Here is a 22,654-nt window from a genome sequence, read left to right as displayed (position 1 = left end):
TGCCGCATCGAAAATGAAAGTAAAAGCTTCCCGGCTGCTCAGTCGGGCTGATCGGGACTATCGCGATAAATCGCGAGGCCCCCTTATCTTGCTCCGTCGCGTCCGATTAGCGTTTGATTGCTCCAAGCCTGAGCTACAGGCTTGAGCAATCAATCACCTATTACGCTGATCCATGCAAAGCTATGGCTTTGCAGGGATCAGGGTAAAAGATCAGTGTGTGCAGTGTTATAGGTCCCTATGGGAGCTATAACACTGCAAAAAAAAAAGTGAAAAAAAAAAAGTTAATAAAGATCATTTAACCCCTTCCCTAATAAAAGTTTGAATCACCCCCCTTTTCCCATAAAAAAAAAACTGTGTGAATAAAAATAAACATATGTGGTATCGCCGCATGTGTAAATGTCCGAACTATAAAAATACGCGCAAAAAAATTCCAAAGTCCAAAATAGCGTACTTTTGGTCACTTTTTATATCATAAAAAAAATGAATAAAAAGCGATCAAGAAGTCCGATCAATGCAAAAATGGTACCGATAAAAACTTCAGAACACGGCGCAAAAAATGAGCCCTCATACCGGCCCATACGCTGAAAAATAAAGTTATAGGGGTCAGAAGATGACAATTTTAAATGTATACATTTTCAAGTATGTAGTTATGATTTTGTTTAGAAGTACGACAATATCCAACCTAAATAAGCAGTAGGGAGGTCCCGATACCGATACTGGTATCGGGGGCCGATACTAGCCATTTGCATGGTATCGGGGACTCGTTTAATGTCCCTGATACCATGCCCGATACCTGCTACCGCTCTGCTGCCCCGTTCTCCCGTCCTCCGGTCCATATAATGTCGTCCTATGGAGGAGCATGTGACACACACGTCACTCCGCCTCCTCCCCTGCGCACAGCGTAACGCTACAGAGGAAGCAGATTGACGTGTATGTCACATGCTCCTCCATAGGACGACATGATACGGACTGGAGAACGGGACAGTGGAGCGGCAGCACCCGACAGAGGACAGCTGCAGGTGAGCTGTCTGCATGGAGGGCGGGCTGCTACTAATGTCTAAAGGAGGGGGGGGGGCCCTGCTGCTGTCTAAACGGGGGGAGGGGCCCTGCTGCTATATAAAGGGGGGCCCTGCTGCTGTATAAACAAGGGGGCCCTGCTGCTGTATAAACAGGGGGGCCCTGCTGCTGTATAAACAGGGGGGCACTGCTGCTGTTTAAAGGTGGGGCGCTGCTGCTGTCTAAAGGGGGGGCCCTGCTGCTGTCTAAAGGGGGGGGGCCCTGCTGCTGTCTAAAGGGGGGGGAACTGATGCGTTCTAAATGGGGGGCTGCTGCTGTCTAAATGGGGGGCCCTGCTGCTGTCTAAATGCGGGGCCCTGCTGCTGTCTAAAGGGGGGCCCTGCTGCTGTCTAAAGGGGGGCCCTGCTGCTGTCTAAAGGGGGGCCCTGCTGCTGTCTAAAGGGGGGCCCCGCTGCTGTCTAAAGGAGGGAGGGCCCGCTGCTGTCTATAGGGGGGCCTTATGCTGTTTAAATTAGGGCCCACTGTCTAAAGGGGGGCTGTGGTCTACAGGGAGGCTGCTACTTATGTCTACAAGGGGGTGGGCCTGTAGTCTAGAGGGGGGGAGGGTGCTACTAATGATTTCCGGGGGGCAGCTGCTAATGTCTGCAAGGGGATACTACCTACTTGAATTTATATGTAGATGATGCAGGTGACCCGGTTTCTGCCACTGCTCACCATGTGGTCATCTGTCTCACCACCAATGCAAAGGCCTGATGCTGTCTAAAGGGGGAGGGGGCCTGCTGCTGTCTAAAGGGGGGGCCCTGCTGCTGTCTAAAGGGGGGGGGGGCCTTCGTTTCCCTACCTGCCTTTGGCTGTCTGGGCATCCTGGGAGTTGCAGTTTGGTACCCACTAGGAAGGGCAGCAGTAAATATTGCTTACTTCCCCCTTCCTTTAACACCCCCCCCCCCCCCACCCTCCTTTCCCTACCTGCGAACTCATTTCTGACTAATGGCAGGGGATAGGAGGAGATCGCAGCACTGTGACCTCGCTCCTAACCCTCAGGATGATCGGGGCTGTCACTGACCGCTCCGATCATCCCTATTTTCCGGGTGATCGGGTCACCAGAGAAAACACTGAGTTAGGTAACAAACTCTGTTTCACAACCAATGTGTCTCCAGCTGTTGCAAAACTGCAACAATCAGCATGCATTGACAGCCAAAGGGCATGCTGAGAGTTGGTTTTGCAACAGCTGGAGGCACACTGCTACAACTCCCAGCATACCCTTTGGTAGTCTGTGCATGCTGGGAGTTGTAGTTATGCAACAGCTGGATGCACTTTTCATAGAAAAAATGTGCCTCCAACTGTTGCAAAACTACAACCCCCAGCATGCCCTTTGGCTTTGCATGCCGAGAGTTGTTGCTAAGCAACAGCAGGAAGTGAAGAGGCCTTACCTCCTGCTGTATCCTGCCCCGTGACGCCGCCGCTGCTGTAGCCGATCCTGCTGCTCCTGTCGCCACCGATCCTGAGGGGACCCCTGTCTGACCAGGGCAAGGTAGGAGACCCCCGCCGGCGCCGATCTCCGCTCCAACCGCCGTCCACAGCAGGTCCGTGATTGTTCCGACCGATCAATCACATGATCGCAAGGCAGCACCCGTGCCACCTCACTCCTGCTGAGTAAGGGGGAATGGGGCTGTCTCGGACAGCCCCATTCACCCTTTTCTTCCGGGTCACCAGAGACCCGATTGACCTGGAATAAATGCAAATCACACGTCTGAATTGGGGGGGACCTCAGGACCCCCCTGGACGATATGCCGGGTTGCCTGCTGAACAATATCAGCAGGCATCCCGGTCCCTGCCCGGCGAGCGGCAGGGGCCAAAAGAACGCAGGGCGTATCCATACGCCCTGAGTCCTTAAGAACTCGGAAACGGGGGCGTATGCATACGCCCTGCGTCCTTAAGGGGTTAACAGAGGGGCCCACCCAAACTATATGGTGGCAACTATTAACACAGGGGCATACCCAAACTATATGGGGGTAACTATTAAAAGAGGGGCCTACCCAATGGGAGCCCCATAAAGTTTGGGTAGGCCCATCTGTTCAAGTTGCCCCCATAAAGGTTTTTGTAGGCTCTTCATAGAGGGGCCTACCACTATATGGGAGTAACTTTTGGCAAAGAGGAGCCTACAAGAACTAAATTGCCCCCATATAGTTGTTGTAGGCACCTCTCTGCTGCTAATTGTTGCCCCCATATAGCTGTAGTCACCTCAGCTCTTGTCACCCGGACTACAGGCCCCAGCATATTATAGTTCTGCCCCGCCCCAGTCATATTTATTTATTTACTTGCACTTAAACTCTGTCCCGTCTGCTCTCCTCCTCAGGGCAGGCTTTTCTGTTGTTTCGCTGCTCCCCTCTCCTGCAGCCAGCAGACCGCTGCTCCTAGTCCCTGCGCGCTGACCTCCTTTCTTCTTCCTCCGCCACGGCGCTACAGAGGTCACAGTGGCAGTGTACAGAGTGCAGCGACGTACCTCCCGGTGGCCATTGCGGTTTTAAAGACGCAGCGGCCACCGGCCCTAGAGGTATGTGCTGTGCTACAGCAGCACCGCTGCAGTCTGTGACAGTCTGTTACTGACTGATTGTACAGAGTACAGTCAGTCAGTGTATATTGTGTTGGCCCCAGCGGACAGCGAATAAAAGTAACTTGCTGACATTGAAGAGAATAAAAAATAAATAAATCACCGGAACCGGCCTGGCCCCTTACAGGGGTATCGGTTGTACCCTCCTGATGGCGGCCCTGATGAGGAGTGCTATAGAGATGATATTTTTAACACTATAGCAAGCTACCATGGAATGAGGATCATTAGCTCCAGTACACCCTTTCTTTGGTGGCCTTTTTAGGGTCCCCTTCCTCCACAACCTCTTTACATAAGTCACTTTCTTTCTGGAGCTTCCGCCTTTATTCAGTACTTCTTTCTCTCCCTGTCAGCCTTGTTCTTGGGGCTTTCTATCACCTTATGCTGTTCCACCTATGTGGGGCTTCTGTTCTTAGGAGCCTCCCTCAGTGGCATGGTATTTCAGATTTAGTCCCCAGCTACTTAGTAATCAAGGATACAACCCACATCTCTACCCATACAGTGGGTCAAAAAAGTATTTAGTCATCCACCAATTGTTCAAGTTCTCCCACTTAAAAAGACGAGAGGCCTGTAATTTTCATCATAGGTATACCTCAACTATGAGAGACATAATGAGAAAAAAAATCCATAAAATCACATTGTCTGATTTTTAAAGAATGTATTTGCAAATTATGGTGGAAAATAAGTATTTGGTCAATAACAAAAGTTAATCTCAATACTTTGTTATATACCCTTTGTAGGCAATAACAGAGGTCAATGTTTTCTGTAAGGGTATGTTCACACTGAGGAATTGGAGAGGAATTTCCACAAGTAATTCTGCTTGCTTTTTCCTCTCCAATTCATTCAGCAGTGAAAATCCCCATAGAGCTGTGCAGAATTTCTGCCCCTCAGTTCACACTGAGGAATTTCCTCAAGCAGAATTCTGACAAGGAAGTCTGTTCCGCTTGAAGAAAGAACATGTTCTTACTCCCATAGAGATCAATGTAAAAAAAAAATTTCAGTCAGAATCATTCCCACGCGGAAATGGCGCGGAATTCGCGCGGAATCGGCACAGAATTTCCGCATGAATAAAAGATTATATATATATATATATATATATATATATATATATATATATAATATTTCACTTTCATTTCCGGGTGTGGAATTCCGCTCGAATTCCGCATCAATTCTGCACCTATTCCGCGCGAAATCTCAAGTTCTTGTGGAAAAGTAACAATATTTTGAGGCAGAAGAATTCTGCTTGTTTTCCGCCCCAATTCCTCAGTGTGAACATAACCTAATCTTCACAAGGTTTTCACACACTGTTGCTGGTATTTTGGCCCGTTCCTCCGTGCAGATCTCCTCTACAGCAGTGATGTTTTGGGGCTGTAGCTGGGCAACACAGACTTTCAACTCCCTCCAAAGGTTTTCTATGGGGTTGAGATCTGGAGACTGGCTAGGCCACTCCAGGACCTTGAAATGCTTCTTACAAAGCCGCTCTTTCATTGCCCGGGGCGGTGTGTTTGGGATCATTGTCATGCTGAAAGACCCAGCCACATTTCATCTTCATTGCCCTTGCTGATGGAAGAAGGTTTTCACTCAAAATCCCACGATACATGGCCCCATTCATTCTTTCCTTTAAACGGATCAGTCGCCCTGGTCCCTTGGCAGAAAAACAGCCCCAAAGCGTGATGTTTCCACCCCCATGCTTCACATTAGGTATGGTGTTCTTTGGATGCAACTCAAACACGATGAGTTGAGTTTTTACCAAAAAGTTCTACTTTGGTTTCATCTGACCATATGACATTCTCCATATCCTTTTCTGGATCATCCAAATGCTCTCTAGCAGACTTCAGATGGGCCCAGACATTTACTGGCTTAACCCCTTAAGGACTCAGCCCATTTTGGCCTTAAGGACTCATTTTTTTCTCCTTGCCTTCTAAAAATCATAACTCTTTTATATTTTCATCCACAGACTAGTATGAGGGCTTGTTTTTTGCGCGACCAGTTGTCCTTTGTAATGACATAACTCATTATATCATAAAATGTATGGCGCAACCAAAAAACATGATTTTTGTGGGGAAATTAAAAAGAAAAACGCAATTTTGCTAATTTTGGAAGGTTTCGTTTTCACGCCGTACAATTTATGGTAAAAATTATATGTGTTCTTTATTCAATACGATTAAAATGATACCCATTATTACATACTTTTCTATTATTGTTGTGCTTAAAAAAAATCACAAACTTTTTAACCAAATTAGTACGTTTATAATCCCTTTATTTTGATGACCTCTAACTTTTTTATTTTTCCGTATAAGCGGCGGTATGGGGGCTCATTTTTTGCGCCATGATCTGTGCTTTTTTTTGATACCACATTTGCATATAAAAAACTTTTAATACATTTTTTTATAATTTTTTTTTTTAATAAAATGTATTAAAAAAGTAGCAATTTAGGACTTTATTTTTTTTCGTTCACGCCGTTCACCGTACGGAATCATTAACATTTTATTTTAATAGTTTGGACATTTACGCACGCGGCGATACCAAATAGGTCTATAAAATTTATTTTTTACGCTTTTTGGGGGTAAAATAGGAAAAAACGGCCGTTTTTACTTTTTTATTGGGGGAGGGGATTTTTCACTTTTTTTTTTTTACTTTTACATTTTTTTACATTTTTTTTTACACTTGAATAGTCCCCATAGGGGACTATTCATAGCAATACCATGATTGCTAATACTGATCTGTTCTATGTATAGGACATAGAACAGATCAGTGTTATCGGCGATCTTCTGCTCTGGTCTGCTCGATCTCAGACCAGAGCAGGAGACGCCGGGAGCCGCAAGGAGGAAGGTGAGGGGACCTCCGTGCAGTGTTCTGAATGATCGGATCCCCGCAGCAGCGCTGCGGGCGATCCGATCATTCATTCAAATCGCGCACTGCCCCAGATGCACCTGAGGGAGATCGCGGGCGTCGGCCATTGCCGGCGGGTCCCTGGCTGCGATCAGCAGCCGGGATCAGCCGCGCATGACACGGGCATCGCTCCGATGCCCGCGGTTATGCACAGGACGTAAATGTACGTCCTGGTGCGTTAAGTACCACCGCACCAGGACGTACATTTACGTCCTGCGTCCTTAAGGGGTTAAACAGGGGGACACGTCTGGCACTGCATGATTTGAGTCCCTGGCTGCGTAGTGTGTTACTGATGGTAGCCTTTGTTACTTTGGTCCCAGCTCTCTGCAGGTCATTCACTAGGTCCCCCCGTGTGGTTCTGGAATTTTTGCTCACCGTTCTTGTGACCATTTTAACACCTTTGTAGGTGACCAAATACTTATTTTCCACCATAATTTGCAAATAAATTCTTTTAAAATCAGACAATGTGTTTTTAGATTTTTTTTTCTCATAGTTGAGGTATACCTATGATGAAAATTACAGGCCTCTCATCTTTTTAAATGGGAGAACTTGCACAATTGCTCAATACTTTTTTGCCCCACTGTATATCATGTTAGGGTATTAAGGCTTTTAAGTAGGTCAGGAGGTGAGATTATCCTTTTCCTTTAAGATGGCAGTGACCATTAGCAAGAGTAGAGGTCACTTCCACTATATGTGGACACTACTGTGGACACCTCTATAGCACTTTATCAGTGGTTCACTGACAATTTCATAAACACAATTACCCCATAACGCAATGTCAGGGGTACAGAACTCCCTTCTAGGAGAAAGCCCTAAAACTTAACATTTATTAGAACATTTTAAATAAACTGAATGTGTAACTGAAATGGTGCTCAAGAGTGATTGTTAAAATTCCATGCCGTTTTGCCATAATTGATTTTTATCCCAGTGGATTCACAACTTATTAGTATCATATACAAGTGGGATATATCTGAAATCATACAAGAAATGAGGCATATATTTGCATGTTATTAAGATCAACAATAATGTGCCCCCTCTACATGTTTCAGTGAATAATCAGTCATCAGGAGGATTGTAGGCAACACAGCTTGCCATTTGCATGTCCTGCTATTTATAGACTGTTGTCTTGACCTCACAAGATTGCGTCCTAATTGTGTCCAACCAACATTCACATGGTATCCTCCAATCACAGCATGTGATACACAGTGCTGTGGAGTCGGACGTAATTTTGGGTACCTGGAGTCTGAGTCGGCAAACAATACTCAGACTCCTACTAAATTTAGATTGGAATCTATATATATATAAAACTCAATGGGGGAGATTTATCAAAACCTGTGCAAAGGTAAAGTTGCTGAGTGGCCCATAGCAACCAATCAGATTGCTCCTTTTATTTTACAGAGGCCTTGTTAAAAATGAAAGAAGCAATCTGATTGGTTGCTACGGGCAACTAGGCAACTTTTCCTCTGGACAGGTTTTGATAAATCTCCCCCAATGTGTGTATGTTCCAGCATCACGTCCAAACAGCTAAAGATATTAACATGAAACTTGGCACACATGTTACTTATATGTCAACAACAAACATAGGATAGGTGATAGTTAACCCTTACCCACTCCGATTTGCCAGGGGCGGGGTTTATGTTTAAAGTCCTATACAAGTCAATGGGAAATACATGTTACTGCAAAACTTCCAAACAGCTGGAGATATTTTGAAAATACTTGGCCACATGTTACTTATATGTCTACTTAAAATATAGGATAGTTAATTTAACCCTTAACTACTCACATTTGTGAGGGTCGGGGTTTTAGTTTAAAGTCCCATGCAAATCAATGGGAAATGTATGTTCCCACATAACTTCTGTACAGCTGGAGATATTTCAATACCTGGTACACATATTACGGGTCGGCATAGGAGGACGGGATAGGTGGTTGGCATAGGAGGTCGAGATAGGAGGGCGGGATAGGAGGTAGAGTTAGGAGGTTGGGATAGATAGGAGGTCGGGATAGGAGGTTGGGATTGGAATTGGAATCTATATATATAAAACTCAATGTGTGTATGTTCCAGGATCACGTCCAAACGGCTAAAGATATTAACATTAAACTTGGCACACATGTTACTTATATGTTAACAACAAACCTAGTATAGGTGATAGTTAACCCTTACCCACTCCGATTTGCCAGGGGCGGGGTTTATGTTTAAAGTCCTATACAAGTCAATGTGAAATAAATGTTACTGCAAAACTTCCAAACGGCTGGAGATATTTTGATAATACTTGGTCACATGTTACTTATATGTCCACTTAAAATATAGGATAGTTAATTTAACCCTTAACTACCCCCATTTGTGAGGGTTGGGGTTTTTGTTTAAAGTCCCATGCAAATCAATGGGAAATGTATGTTCCCACATAACTTCTGTACAGCTGGAGATATTTCAATACCTGGTACACATATTACGGGTCGGCATAGGAGGACGGGATAGGTGGTTGGCATAGGAGGTCGAGATAGGAGGGCGGGATAGGAGGTAGAGTTAGGAGGTTGGGATAGATAGGAGGTCGGGATAGGAGGTTGGGATTGGAATTGGAATCTATATATATAAAACTCAATGTGTGTATGTTCCAGGATCACGTCCAAACGGCTAAAGATATTAACATTAAACTTGGCACACATGTTACTTATATGTTAACAACAAACCTAGTATAGGTGATAGTTAACCCTTACCCACTCCGATTTGCCAGGGGCGGGGTTTATGTTTAAAGTCCTATACAAGTCAATGTGAAATAAATGTTACTGCAAAACTTCCAAACGGCTGGAGATATTTTGATAATACTTGGTCACATGTTACTTATATGTCCACTTAAAATATAGGATAGTTAATTTAACCCTTAACTACCCCCATTTGTGAGGGTTGGGGTTTTTGTTTAAAGTCCCATGCAAATCAATGGGAAATGTATGTTCCCACATAACTTCTGTACAGCTGGAGATATTTCAATACCTGGTACACATATTACAGGTCGGCATAGGAGGACCGGGATAGGAGGTCGAGATATGAGGACGGGATATGACAACAATATATGAGGATGGGATATGAAGTCAAAAGCTTCCTCCTTTGTTTATTTTCCTCCCCAACAAGGATTAGGAAGGAAAAACCGGGCAACGCCGGGTATTCAGCTAGTTAAAAATAAAAGCAAGTTTAAATGTCCCAATTCACAAAAAGTTATAATTAATGACTTCTCTACTGTAAGAATAAAGACCAATGCATGCAGTGCCTCACGTAACCGCAAAACGAACACGTTGAGTGACCGTGAAGAAGCATGCTTTTCATGTGCTTCACTATATGGCACGCAACGCACAATTAAGAGCGGCAATACTTATACTTTCCAAAGTGTTGTGTTCTGCTGTTACAGGGAACCCATGGGTAACCTAGCCTCTTACTGATAAGGGATTAAGTAAACATGTTTTTTGCAGGACTAGAGACACTTGTATAAGTGAAGGGAGTGGAGGGTCAATAGTTCAAGACTGAAGCTGTAAACCATTGGAAAAACTGCTGCCATTCAGCTAAGGCTATAAAAACTTGTAAACTCCGATTGTTAGCTTAAGCTTTAAACATAACTATGGGATTCTACTAGGGAAATCTTGTTTTATAATAAATGCCCCTTACTGGATCCTCCCACTGCACTATCTTCAGCAGCAGATCAGCACACACAAAGAAGGCAGCAGCTTCTGCCCAACTTCCTCTCTCTGCTAGAAGAGCTTAGAAGAACTTGGTGGAACAGCTTCTTGGATTCAACTGTAAGTGTTTATAAATACATTTGTGTATTAATACAGAGGAGTCGGGGAGTCGGAAGTACAAAAAACTGCGGAGTCGGAACATTTATCTACCGACTCCACAGCCCTGGTTATACATACTCCCATTATACTTCTCATCCTGTGATGCATTGCCAAAGGGAATGTGCAACTTAAATGTATGTGCAACGTCATTCATTCCCGTCACCAACTTGCTCTTAAACTCGTGCAGGTGCACTGATTACATATTATTCGCGCAAGAATGCGCACCATGCACAATATTTTTGCGCATACGCATGGAGTTAATATTTTTTGCCCAAGATGCGCATGTTGTGCATACGTCACCATTTCGCGCATGCGCGAGAACTTAAACTCAAAACCGGTACTGAGTATGTAATGTTCAATAGTGAACCATATAAGAAGTCAAGAATTCAGAAGTAATGATTATAGGAAAATGGGAACAGTGAGGTGCAGTAGGTCACTGACAATTTATTACTTTTTTGGTCGGATGGTTAGCTTAATCTATGCAAAAAAATCTGTTGTGAATTAACATTAGCAAAGATTAGTTGTTAGTATTTTAGACCATTGCGACAACATCTTGTTTTTTTTCCTCTTGTCTAACAATCAGAGAAATTCCTTTATTATAAAAATTACAAATTTTAGACCCTGATTTCCTTGCCTGTATGCTACGTCACCATTGTTTTTCAATTTTCTAATTGATTTTGGGAGCTCAATTATTTGCTATTGTTACATAGTTACAGTTAGTACAGTTGAAAAAAGACATACGTCCATCAAGTTCAACCAGGGAATTGAAGGGTAGGGGTGTGGTGCGATATTGGGGAAGGGATGGGATTTTATATTTCTTCATAAGCATTAATGTTGTTTTTTTTTCCAGGAATGTATCTAACCCTGTTTTAAAGCTGTTAATTTTTCCTGCTGTGACCAGTTCCTGAGGTAGACTGTTCCATAAGTTCACAGTTCTTATGGTAAAGAAGGTGTGTCGCCCCTTGAGACTAAACCTTTTCTTCTCCAGACGGAGGGAGTGCCCCCTCGTCCTTTGGGGAGGTTTGACCTGGAACAGTTTTCTCCATATTTTTTGTATGGGCCATTAATATACTTATATACTTTTATCATATCCCCCCTTAAACGTCTCTTCTCAAGACTAAACAATTGTAACTCCTTTAATCGCTCCTCATAGCTAAGATGTTCCATGCCCCATATTAGTTTAGTTGCGCGTCTCTGCACCCCTTTTATGGACTGGTGCCCAAAACTGAACAGCATATTCCAGGTGAGGCCGTACCAATGCTTTATAAAGGGGGAGTATTATGTCCCTGTCCCTCGAGTCCATGCCTCTTTTGATACATGGCAATATCCTGCCGGCCTTGGAAGCAGCAGCCTGACATTGCATGCTACTCTGTAGTCTGTGATCTACAAGTACACCCAGATCCTTCTCTACCAGTGACTCTGCCAGTTTAATCCCCCCTAAGACATACGACGCATGCATGTTATTAGTACCCAGATGCATAACTTTACATTTATCCACATTGGATCTCATTTGCCAAGTGGATGCCCAGTCTATCCAAGTCATCTTGTAACCTATACACATCCTCTATAGACTGTACCGTGCTACAAAGCTTGGTGTCATCTGCAAAGATAGAAACAGAGCTGTTAATGCCATCCTCTATAATATTGATAAATAAATGAAACAGCGGGCCCAGTACTGAACCTTGGGGTACACCACTAATTACCGGGGACCAATCAGAGTACGAATCATTGACCACCACTCTCTGGGTACGATCCATGAGCCAGTGTTCAATCCAGTTACAAACTAAAGTTTCCAAACCCAAAGACCTTAACTTACCTGTCAGACATCTATGAGGGACAGTATCAAACGCTTTAGCAAATTCCAGAAACACTATATCCACAGCCATTCCTCTGTCAAGGCTTCTACTCACCTCTTCATAACAGCAAATTAGATTGGTTTGACAACTTCTATCCTTAGTAAACCCATGCTGGCTATCACTTATAATACAATTATCCCCTATGTATTCCTGTATGTAATCCCTTATAAGTCCTTCAAACAATTTACCCACAATGCACGTTAAACTTACTGGTCTATAGTTTCCTGGGAAAGACCTAGTGCCCTTCTTGAAGATTGGCACCACATTCGCCTTGCGCCAGTCCCTTGGCACAATACCAGACACCAGAGAATCTCTAAATATCATGAACAGGGGTACAGATATTACTGAACTTAGTTCTCTAAGAACTCTTGGGTGCAATCTATCTGGCCCTTGAGATTTGCTTACATTTACTTTACTTAACTTACCTTGTACCATCTCTACATTAAGCCATTTCAGTACATTACATGATGTGTTACCAGCACTGACCTGGCCAATGTCAGCTCCTTTTTCCATAGTGTATACAGAACTAAAGAACCCATTCAGTAGCTCCGCTTTCTCTTGATTGCCTGTGACAACCTCCCCATTATCATTATTAAGGGATCCTACATGCTCTGTCCTTGGTTTTTTTGCATTTATATATCTAAAAAAATATTTAGGATTAGTTTTGCTTTCTTTGGCCACCTGTCTCTCATTTTGAATTTTTGCTGTTTTTATTACATTTTTACAGATTTTATTAAGCTCCTTGTACTGTTTAAATGTTATAGCTGACCCATCAGATTTGTTGTTGTTGGAGCATTTGTTATACCAGCCTGACTGAACATATCTCTTTATTTTATTTTGTTTTCCTAATGCTCTGTATGTTATACCGGTTGCTCCAATAAAATCTTTTTTAGATAAAAAAATTATAAATTTTACTGTATGATAAGTTTGGAATGCAGAAAAACTTTTCGCAAAACAAAGGTTTTCCTACTTTCCCTTGATCAGATTCAACCTTATTTTTGGTGTTGCAGCTCTCCTATTAATGGAGTACTACATTGAAATACATATTACCCCCGATCTAAAGGATAGGGGATAAGTTATAGATTGCAAGGAGTCTGATCGCTGGGAACCCCCATGATCTCCAGCACTGCGCCCTGGCAGTCCGCAGGATGGGAGCTTGCCGACCCCTACAGGAAGCTGCTACCGACATGCACCCTCTATGTATCTCTATGGGATACATGAAATCGTGTGGAGGTCAGCCCCCCCCCCCCTTTCTGCGGACTGCTGGGCTGTGCAGCAGGTGTCCTTAGGATAGGGGATAAGTTGTATTTCACTACAGTACTCCTTTTAAGTCTTAAAGTGTGAATGTATATCAAGTTTTATTATGCAGATTTATTGACTTTAAATGTTCCTTGATCTTTTCTAGATAGCATTACTGGTTACTAATGATGCTGTAGCTCACAAAGACAAGTTACAGTTCTTCATGGAACAGTTTTATAAGATCATCCGAAAGATGGATTGTTCGAATAAAGAACTCTCTATTGCTATTCGAGGATATGGGTTTTTTGCAGCGGTATGATTTTCCTATTTATTTATAATTTTTTTGGTGCAGTAATATTCATGGTTATGTTCTCAAAAATATAATGAAAACACACACCACAGTCATAGCCTGTAACAACTGCAAAAGATTGTTTAATGCATTTGATACCATTTTGTACTTTTTTGCTTACTTTGAAGCCATGCAAAGCGGTAAATGCAAAGGATGTGGATTTTATGTATCTTGAACTAATTCAGTGTTGCAAGCAAATGTACCTAACGGAGGCAGAGACAGAAGATGACAATGTGTATCAGCTACCAAACTTCCTGCAGGCGATTGCAAGTGTCATACTTCACATGGACTCTGTAAGTAGATAATTGTCTTATTGACTTTTCTGCCCTGTTTTATGGGCTATATGGACTTAACACCTTAAAGGGAACCAATCATCAGATTTTACCCTATATAACGCTTGGTAAAGCGTTATATAGGGTAAAATCTTTATTTTCACCATTGCCGGGGGATGCTCCTGCCCCCAGGGATGGTGAAGATACGAAGTTATAAACTAGTCACCGCCGCCGCCGTAAGTAGTCACCGGAGCTCTTCTCATCTACTCCCGTTCTTCGGCCGGCAGCGACGCCCCCTCCGCTTGATTGACGGGCCGCGTCATCACTCTGCTCCGTCTGTTCAGTGAGCGGAACGATGACGCGGCCCATCAATCAAGCGGAGGGGGCGTCGCTGCCGGCCGAAGAACGGGAGTAGATGAGAAGAGCTCCCCGCCCAGGTGACTACTTACGGTGGCGGCAGTGACTAGTTTATAACTTAATATCTTCACCATCCCTGGGGGCAGGAGTGTCCCCCGGGGATGGTGAGGACAACAATTTTACCCTATATAACGCTTTGCCAAGCATTATATAGGGTAAAATCTGATGATTGGTTCCCTTTAAGGATGAAAGAGGTACCTGTACGCTCTTGTCCCACTCCCCATCTGTAATGCAGGCTCAGGAGCTGACCCTTCTTCATAGCGGGGTGGTCCTGACAGCTATCAGCTGCCGGGACCCGTGGCTAATACCGCACATCAGTGACCACGGTGTTGCCCGTCATTAACCCCTTAGACGCTGTGATCAAATTGATTTTGGCATCTAAAATAAAAAACAAAACCGTCCCTGCAGCTCAGTGAAGCTGACCAGCTTAGAGGATGGTGGGAGGGCCCTTACCTGCCTCCTCGTTGTTTGATTGTTGCTCTGGAGCTCTAGTCAGCCATGGCAGGCTGGAGCAGCAGAGCACTGATAACTCTGATCAATGCTATGCTATGGCATAGCATTTAACAGTGTATGCAGTCAGCAGATTGCATGAAATAGTCATCTATGGGGACTAAAAAATTGTGTAAAAAAAATTGTAAACATTAGTTATCGCTGTGTGCTTACCGTATATACTCGAGTATAAGCCGAGTTTTTCAGCACGATTTTTCGTGCTGAAAACACCCGCCTCGGCTTATACTCGAGTGAACTCTCCACCCGCAGTGGTCTTCAACCTGCGAACCTCCAGATGTTTCAAAACTACAACTCCCAGCAAGCCCGGGCAGCCATCGGCTGTCCGGGCTTGCTGGGAGTTGTAGTTTTGAAACCTCTGGAGGTCCGCATGTTGAAGACCACTGCGGCCTTCGACATCATCCAGCCCCCTCTCACCCCCTCTAGTTCTGTACAGTACTCGCCTCCGGTCCGGTGCTGCAGGACTGTCCGGTGAGGAGGTCGTTCGGTGGGATAGTGGTTCCGGGCTGCTATCCTCACCGGGGAGGCCTCTTCTAAGCGCTTCGGGCCCGGCCCCAGAATAGTCACATTGCCTTGACGACGCCGCAGAGGTACGTTCATTACCAACGTACTTCTGCGTCATCGTCAAGGCAACGCCTCTATTCTGGGCCCGAAGCGTGGAGAAGAGGCGCCCCCGGTGAAGATAGCAGCCCAGAACCACTATCCCACCGGACGACCTCCTCACCGGACAGTCATGCAGCACCGGACCAGCGCCGAGCGGAGGCGAGTACTGTACTGAACTAAAGGGGGTGAGAGGGGGCTGGATGATGTCGAAGGCCGCAGTGGTCTTCAACCTGCGGACCTCCAGAGGTTTCAAAACTACAACTCCCAGCAAGCCCGGACAGCCGATGGCTGCCCGGGCTTGCTGGGAGTTGTAGTTTTGAAACCTCTGGAGGTCCGCAGGTTGAAGACCACTGAGGGCGGATGATGACAAGAGGATGATGAAGGGGGGGTTGTGGGATGATGAAGGGGGGTGGGGATAATGACAAGGGGATGATGAAGGGGGGGGTGTGGGATGATGACAAGGGGATGATGAAGGGGGGTGGGGATGATGACGGGGGGGTGTGGGATGATGACAAGGGGATGATGACAAGGGGATGATGACAGGTGATGATGATGAGGGTCTGGATGATGACAGGCGGTGATGTTGATGAGAATGTTAATGACGGGGGTCTGGATGATGACAGGGGGGGGATGATGTATTTCCCACCCTAGGCTTATACTTGAGTCAATAACTTTTCCTGGGATTTTGGGTTGAAATTAGGGGCCTCGGCTTATACTCGGGTCGGCTTATACTTGAGTATATACGGTAAATGTCCGAAATATTAAAATATAACATTCTAACAGCAGGGTGCAGCTCACTTCATCTTTTTATTACTGAGGTACAGCTAGACCAATACCCAAGGAGAATAAAAGGAAATGTAATTATACAAATAAGCAGACCTCTAAGTAATAAAAATATCTAAATAATAGAATATTAAATGGATTTATTAAAATATATAGGTAAAAATGTAAGTATAAAATATTTATGAGATACAGTAGGAGGCTAGAGACCCTTGCAGTATTGCTCCTAATGTTTATTCATATACTATACAGTATACAAATAATAAGCTGTAAATGAACATTTAAATGTTTTTTGTTTCAGATGAATTATGAGTCAAATGTCTGCAATGAGAGGGGAGGTTCCGTTTCAATAAAGTTGTTCTTATGATACGTTTTTGTAATTCACAGAAAAAAGGTATTAAAGGGGTACTCCGCCCCTAAGCATCTTATTCCCCCACGATCTCCCTGCTGCACCCCGCTTTCGTTTAGAGCGTCGGCTGCAGTGCCGGAGGCTTGAGACATCACGGCCACGCCCCATCAATGCAAGTCTATGGCAGGGGGCGTGACGGCAGTCATGTTCCCTCCCACAGACTTGCATTGAGGGGGCATGGCCGTGACCTCACGAGCAGGCGTGACCTCACGAGCCTCCGCCCCGCATCGCCAGTCATCTGGCACGGAGCAAAGATAGCTCTTTGCACTGGATGTCTGGGGTGCCGAAGCCGAGACCCCCGCAATCAGACATGTTATCCTCTATCCTTTGGATAGGGGACAAAATGTCTAGGGGCCGAGTACCCCTTTAAAGATGAAAGATTAATTTTCTCACCAGTGATGTTGTAATGTCCCGTGTCTTGAAATCGTTATTGGGTATTAAACCCCACTCACCGCTTAGATGTTGCGGAGGACTGCTAGTTCAAGGATGCCCGTAACTTTACCAGGTCTTGTAGAGTGATAGCAGAGGACTACAAGTCCAAGGATGCCTGTAACTTTTACCAGGTCGTGGAAGGCAGTAACGTGATCCAGTAGCCTTATGGTTAGGGTGCACCCTGAAGTTTGTTTCAGGGCTTTAAGGTAATCTGATGGATTGCAGGTCTGTGGCAGCAGACAGCGAGCGAGAGCTCCGATGATGATCGCGGCATCCTTATGGGTCTGGAGTGCGCGCACTGTCTCAAAGTACAGTTATATTGATGGTTAAAATGCAATGCTGGACGCGTTTCGGGGATGTCATGATCATCACCAGAGCTCTCTGTGTCTGCTGCCACAGACCCGCAATCCATCAGATTACCTTAAAGCCAGGCAACCCACTTCAGGGTGCACCCTAACCATAAGGCTACTGGCTGAATCTCGTTACTGCCTTCCAGGACCTGGTAAAAGTTACGGGCGTCCATCTGAGACAAAAAAACGTTTTAATGGTATTAAAATGAAAGCAATATCACTACGGCACCACAACAGACAATAATGTACTATGACTAGGAACTCCGTTAGGCAGACCTGGTCCTCGGTATATGGGGTGCAGCAGACAATAGTATTAGGCAGGCATCAAATAGAATGAAGAAGCCACACTCACCAGACGCAAAATCATTCATTGCCACTGTACACGCCCCTGGCTACTTCTACGCTATCCTGACCTGCTGCTGTTTGGATTTCCATGTGCAATATTTTTGTATGCCGGGAAGTTCTAAATAAGAACTACGTTGTTCTCCGGGACTGGTGAATGTGGCTTCTTTATTCTTTTTGATGCCTGCCCAAAAAACATTTAGTGTTCATTTATAACTTATTTTATGTATACTGTATGGTATGTGAATAATCAATAGGAGCGAGACTGCAAGGACCCTATTTTTTACTTACATTTTTACCTATATATTTTAATAAATCCATTTAATATTCTATTATTTAGATATTTTTATTACTTAGATGTCTGCTTATTTGTATTACGTTAATTAAATCGCACAGTCAATGGCATATACGTAAAAAAAATACTAAAGTCCAAAATGGTGTATTTTTGGTCACTTTGTATACATTACAGATTACAGCACAATAAATGACCCCTCACACATCCCAGATCTCAGTATACGGAAAATAAAAAAGTTAGAGGTAAGAGGACAATCGGAAGCCCCCAAAAGTTACAACATGGCGTTTTTTTTTTTGTTTTTTTTTTCAATTTTGCCCCAAAAATATATCTTTTCTGGTTTTGCCTTAGATATTGTGGTAAAATGATTCATGTTATTACAAAGTAAAATTGGTGAGGCTAAAAACAAGCATTCATGTGGGTCTGTAGGTGGAAAATTAATAGTCTTATGATTTTTAGAAGGTGAGGAGGAAAAAACGAAAGTGCAAAAATGAAAAAACCTGTGATTTTTCATCATTGTAAAGAAACTTCCTCAGGAAATGGTTTCTTTTCCAAGTGCAAAATATGTGTTAAGTGAACCTCAAATTATACTGTGCTTTCTCTTCAGATCCCTGAAATATACACTCCTGTACTTGAGCGCCTCTTGGTTGTTCAGATTGAAACATTTCCACGATACAGCTTAAAAATGCAGCCTTCTTGCAGCAGATCAATCATTAAGGTGTTTTTATCTTTGGCGGGAAAGGGGCCTGTTCTTTGGAGTCTTATTAGTACTGTGGGTAAGTTTATAAAAAGTTCTTTAAAATCTATCATGAAAAGCAGTCTGAAACATTACAGAAAGTTTCATTCTTTGACTTATTTTGCGGGGCATTGTCAGTTGCTTCTTATGTTTGCTTGAGCAGGGCTGTTTATTTGACTTTAAAACCCTTGGTGACATCTGCTGTAAATGTACAATGTTGAAAGGTAGCAATTACTGCTCATGGCCATACATTTAAAGCACTGTGACCACTGAGGCACAGAGTATGTGTCCTCGGGTTCACCTGCTGGATGTCAGGTGTGCTCGACAGGTACCAACCTGCAGCAACTGTAAAGATTGGAGATACATCCACATTTGACCCCTTATATAATGCAGTTAAAGGGGTACTCTGGTGAAAAAAACACATATATATATATATATATATATATATATATTAATCCTTCCAGTACTTAACAGCTGCTGTATGCTCCAAAGGAAGTTCTTTTTCTTTGAATTTCCTTTCTGTCTGACCACAGTGCTCTCTGCTGACATCTCTGTATATGTTACGAACTGTCCAGAGTAGGTGCAAATCCACATAGCAAACCTATCCTGACCTGGAAAGTTCCTGACATGGACAGAGGTGTCAGCAGAGAGCACTGTGGTCAGACAGAAAAGAAATACAGAAACAAAAGAACTTCCTGTGGAGAATACAGCAACTGTTAAGTACAGGAAGGATTAAGATTTTTTAAATAGAAGTAATTTACCAATCTGTTTAACTTTCTGGTACTAGTTGATTTAAAAAAAAAAAAAAAAAAAATTGGTTTCCACCGGAGTACCTCTTTAATAGAAATTATATTATCTAAGTGGTTAGACAATGTTAAGAATAATTTATTCAACCCCAAATATACCCCAAAATTGTACCAGTGAAAACTACGTCTTATCGTGCAAACAACAACCTTTCTTACAGCCACATTGATGATTAAAAAAATGTTTGCCTCTTTTTATGTGTAAATAAACAATCCACAGAATCCTGTTAACATGTTGATTATACTGCACTGTTGGGAAAAAATGAAGTTGCGCCCCCCTTTCCCAAATAGTTATTTAGCCATTATATGTTCCCCAAAATGGTGCCATTTGAAATTGAAAAATACCTATTAAAACTTTTAGTAGTGCTCTTTGTTTTTTGTGTCAGAATTAACGCACTTTTGCACCAAGCAGAATGCACCACTTATGAATAGAGTGAAGAGTGCGTGTGGTTTACTGCTTGTTCACAAGTTAAAAAAAATCACTCAGAAAAAGCTGCTTCTATACTCCATACAGACCCTGGCAAAAGAAAAAGTGCAGTGATTTTAGCCAAGGTGTAAGTTAAAGATTTTCTTTAATCATAGTGACAAATTTATCAATTGAGACAAATGTAGTCTTACATTTGTCTCAATATATGTCAATAAAGTGGCCCAGATTTCATTTAGACATTCATTAAGTTGAGCCACTTTTGACACAACGGCCATTATTCCTCTTCTATATTTTAGGGCTTATTAACCCTACAGATTCTCTGCCCAGAGATATTCCGAGTGCAGAATCCATTTGTAGCTGGGGCTGACAAAACAAGACTGTACTAGGACTGCTCTGCAATGTTCCATCTCAATAGACAGTTCTTTTGGCGGAATCTGCTCTGAAATAAACTACTAATATGTTGATTCTTTCTGTAGAGTCTGGAATTGTTGTGGCCAAACATCCGCCGCAGAAATTCTGTAGTGTGAATGGTACAGCAGAATCCAATTGAAAACCATGGTGGTGCATCACTGTATTTTCTGAGGGGAATTTCACACGGAAAATACGTAGTGTGAATGTGCCATTACACATAAATTAAAATTAACTCATGATAGATTCCTAATAATTATTTTACAGGCTGAGAAGTGAAATATAAAAAATTGTTAAAGAGTAGCTCCCACCATGTAAGAAAATGTCTTTCCCTGCCTATTGCTCATCTATCCCTAACCCCATCCCTGCCTGTAATTTTTTTTTAACCCCTTAGAAATATATTTTTGTCTGCCTGGTAGTGTGCTCACTGCGTCACTGATGCCTGCTCGGGGGGCCGACTTCCGCCCTTAGCTCATCTATGCTGCGCTCCCGTCGGGAGCACGCATAGATGAGCGGCCAATAGCATGGCATGCTGCTCCGGGGTCTCATCCTCCCTGTTTAGCTGTGTAGTGTTATCCAGGGAGGAGGAGTGTTGGAGCATCGCCCACCTGCCGTGCTCACACCCAGGACTGAAACAAAGTACGGGTAAGTGAAATAAGACATCACTTACCCATACAGGACATGTACAGTCCTGGAGCATCAGAGTAGCACTGAGATTCAGTGCCGCGCTGCCTCCAGACTATATACATGCCGGTGGCGGGCAGCCAATGAGCACAGGCAGCTGCAAGGCCAGGCAGCCAATGAGCTCAGCCCGGGCGTTCACAGCGCTCGCTCCCGCTTGTCTGATTGACATCGCTGCTGCTCCATTGTCCTCCCTATAAGTGTTGTGTTAGCATTGCATAAACTGCACGTAACACTGCAGCCAATCACTGTCCTCACTGGTGTCTTCCTGCATGTGCAGTGCATGAAAGCTCCAGTGATTGGTTGCAGTTTTATGTGCACGGTGTACAAGTAGTCAGCCAACATTAAAGCAGTGGTAAAATAAAGTGAGCTATTTTTTTTAAAATATTTTTATATCATGTTCACAGCCTGTGTAAGAGAGTTTGTAACTGATGAAAAACCCCTTTTAGGGTAAGGTCACACGTAACTGATGTCTGAGTACTATGTCCATGCACGTGGCGACTCGCACGTCCCTGTGTGGCTGCTCGTAGCAGTGGATTGCTGCTTTGTTTTTGCTGATATTGACATTTTAAATGCCAAGTTGTGATATTTTTCTTTTACAATTATTGATTTCTATATTTGTATCTTACAGTGCATCAAGGATTGATCAGAGTCTGTTCCAAGCCAGTCAGATTTGTAAGGGTAAACATTTATTACTCTTAACTTGTATTGGTTAAAATCTAGTCATGTTAGGCTAAATGTTACACTGTAGTGAATACACTTTAATCAGATCCTGTACACACAGTATGGTTTTAAACTTTGTGTAGTTAGTATATGCCACATTAGTTTTAACTATAGAATTTCCTATTGGTTGCAATTTTTCATGAAGTACTGAGTAGCAGTTTTCCAGTAAAGTAAGTTCTTAGAAAGCTTGTGAAGCTTTCCCAAGAAAACGAAATGAACTAAAATAGCATTTTTAACACCTAATATTTTGTAATATGTTCCCTAGGTATGGGCCCCTTCTAGCAGTGTTAGAATATCTTGCCATGCTGTAAACCTACCGTACCGCTAAACTAAACCTTTGCTGTCCTTATGAGGCAGATACTATTTTGCAGGATTGTTGTTTTTTTTTTTGTTTTTTCTTTCTTGAGGTTGAAAACAGGGATGATGTTTTTCCCCTGTTAAATTCTCACCAAGCAGATTGATCAATTTCAGCCACCCTACTGTTGAGACCCTTCTAAAAAAAAAATTTAAAAAAATAAATGGGACACCAGCTCCTCTGTCACCCACAGCCAAAAATGGTGAGCCTTGTTCCCACCTGCCCTCATCTCCGTTGGTCCCTGTCATCAGCGAGAGAGACACTAAGAAAGTGACCCTGCTGGTTTTACTAGGGGCTATATAGAAGGGGATCCCAAGGAAGATAAGTACAA

At 43.4% G+C, this 22,654-nt stretch overlaps 1 protein-coding gene across 3 annotated transcripts in view; it reads left to right on the top strand.

Annotated features, from left to right (window-relative positions):
- The window catches only part of PRKDC (protein kinase, DNA-activated, catalytic subunit), a 631,631-nt gene that overhangs the window by 69,668 nt on the left and 539,309 nt on the right, over positions 1-22,654 (top strand). For 2 of the 3 annotated variants that reach the window (XM_056521836.1, XM_056521839.1), the window contains exons 11-14: positions 13,604-13,750; positions 13,915-14,079; positions 18,798-18,966; positions 21,877-21,926. In XM_056521836.1, coding sequence (XP_056377811.1) covers positions 13,604-13,750; positions 13,915-14,079; positions 18,798-18,966; positions 21,877-21,926 — 531 coding nt within the window. The remainder of the gene's footprint in view (positions 1-13,603; positions 13,751-13,914; positions 14,080-18,797; positions 18,967-21,876; positions 21,927-22,654) is intronic. The other variant, XM_056521838.1, reaches the window with a different exon arrangement.

This window comes from Hyla sarda, chromosome 5, assembly GCF_029499605.1.
Source record: "Hyla sarda isolate aHylSar1 chromosome 5, aHylSar1.hap1, whole genome shotgun sequence".
Lineage (NCBI taxonomy): Eukaryota > Metazoa > Chordata > Amphibia > Anura > Hylidae > Hyla > Hyla sarda.
The sequence above is the reverse complement of the archived record's forward strand: the minus strand, read 5'-3'. Positions and strand labels throughout refer to the sequence as shown.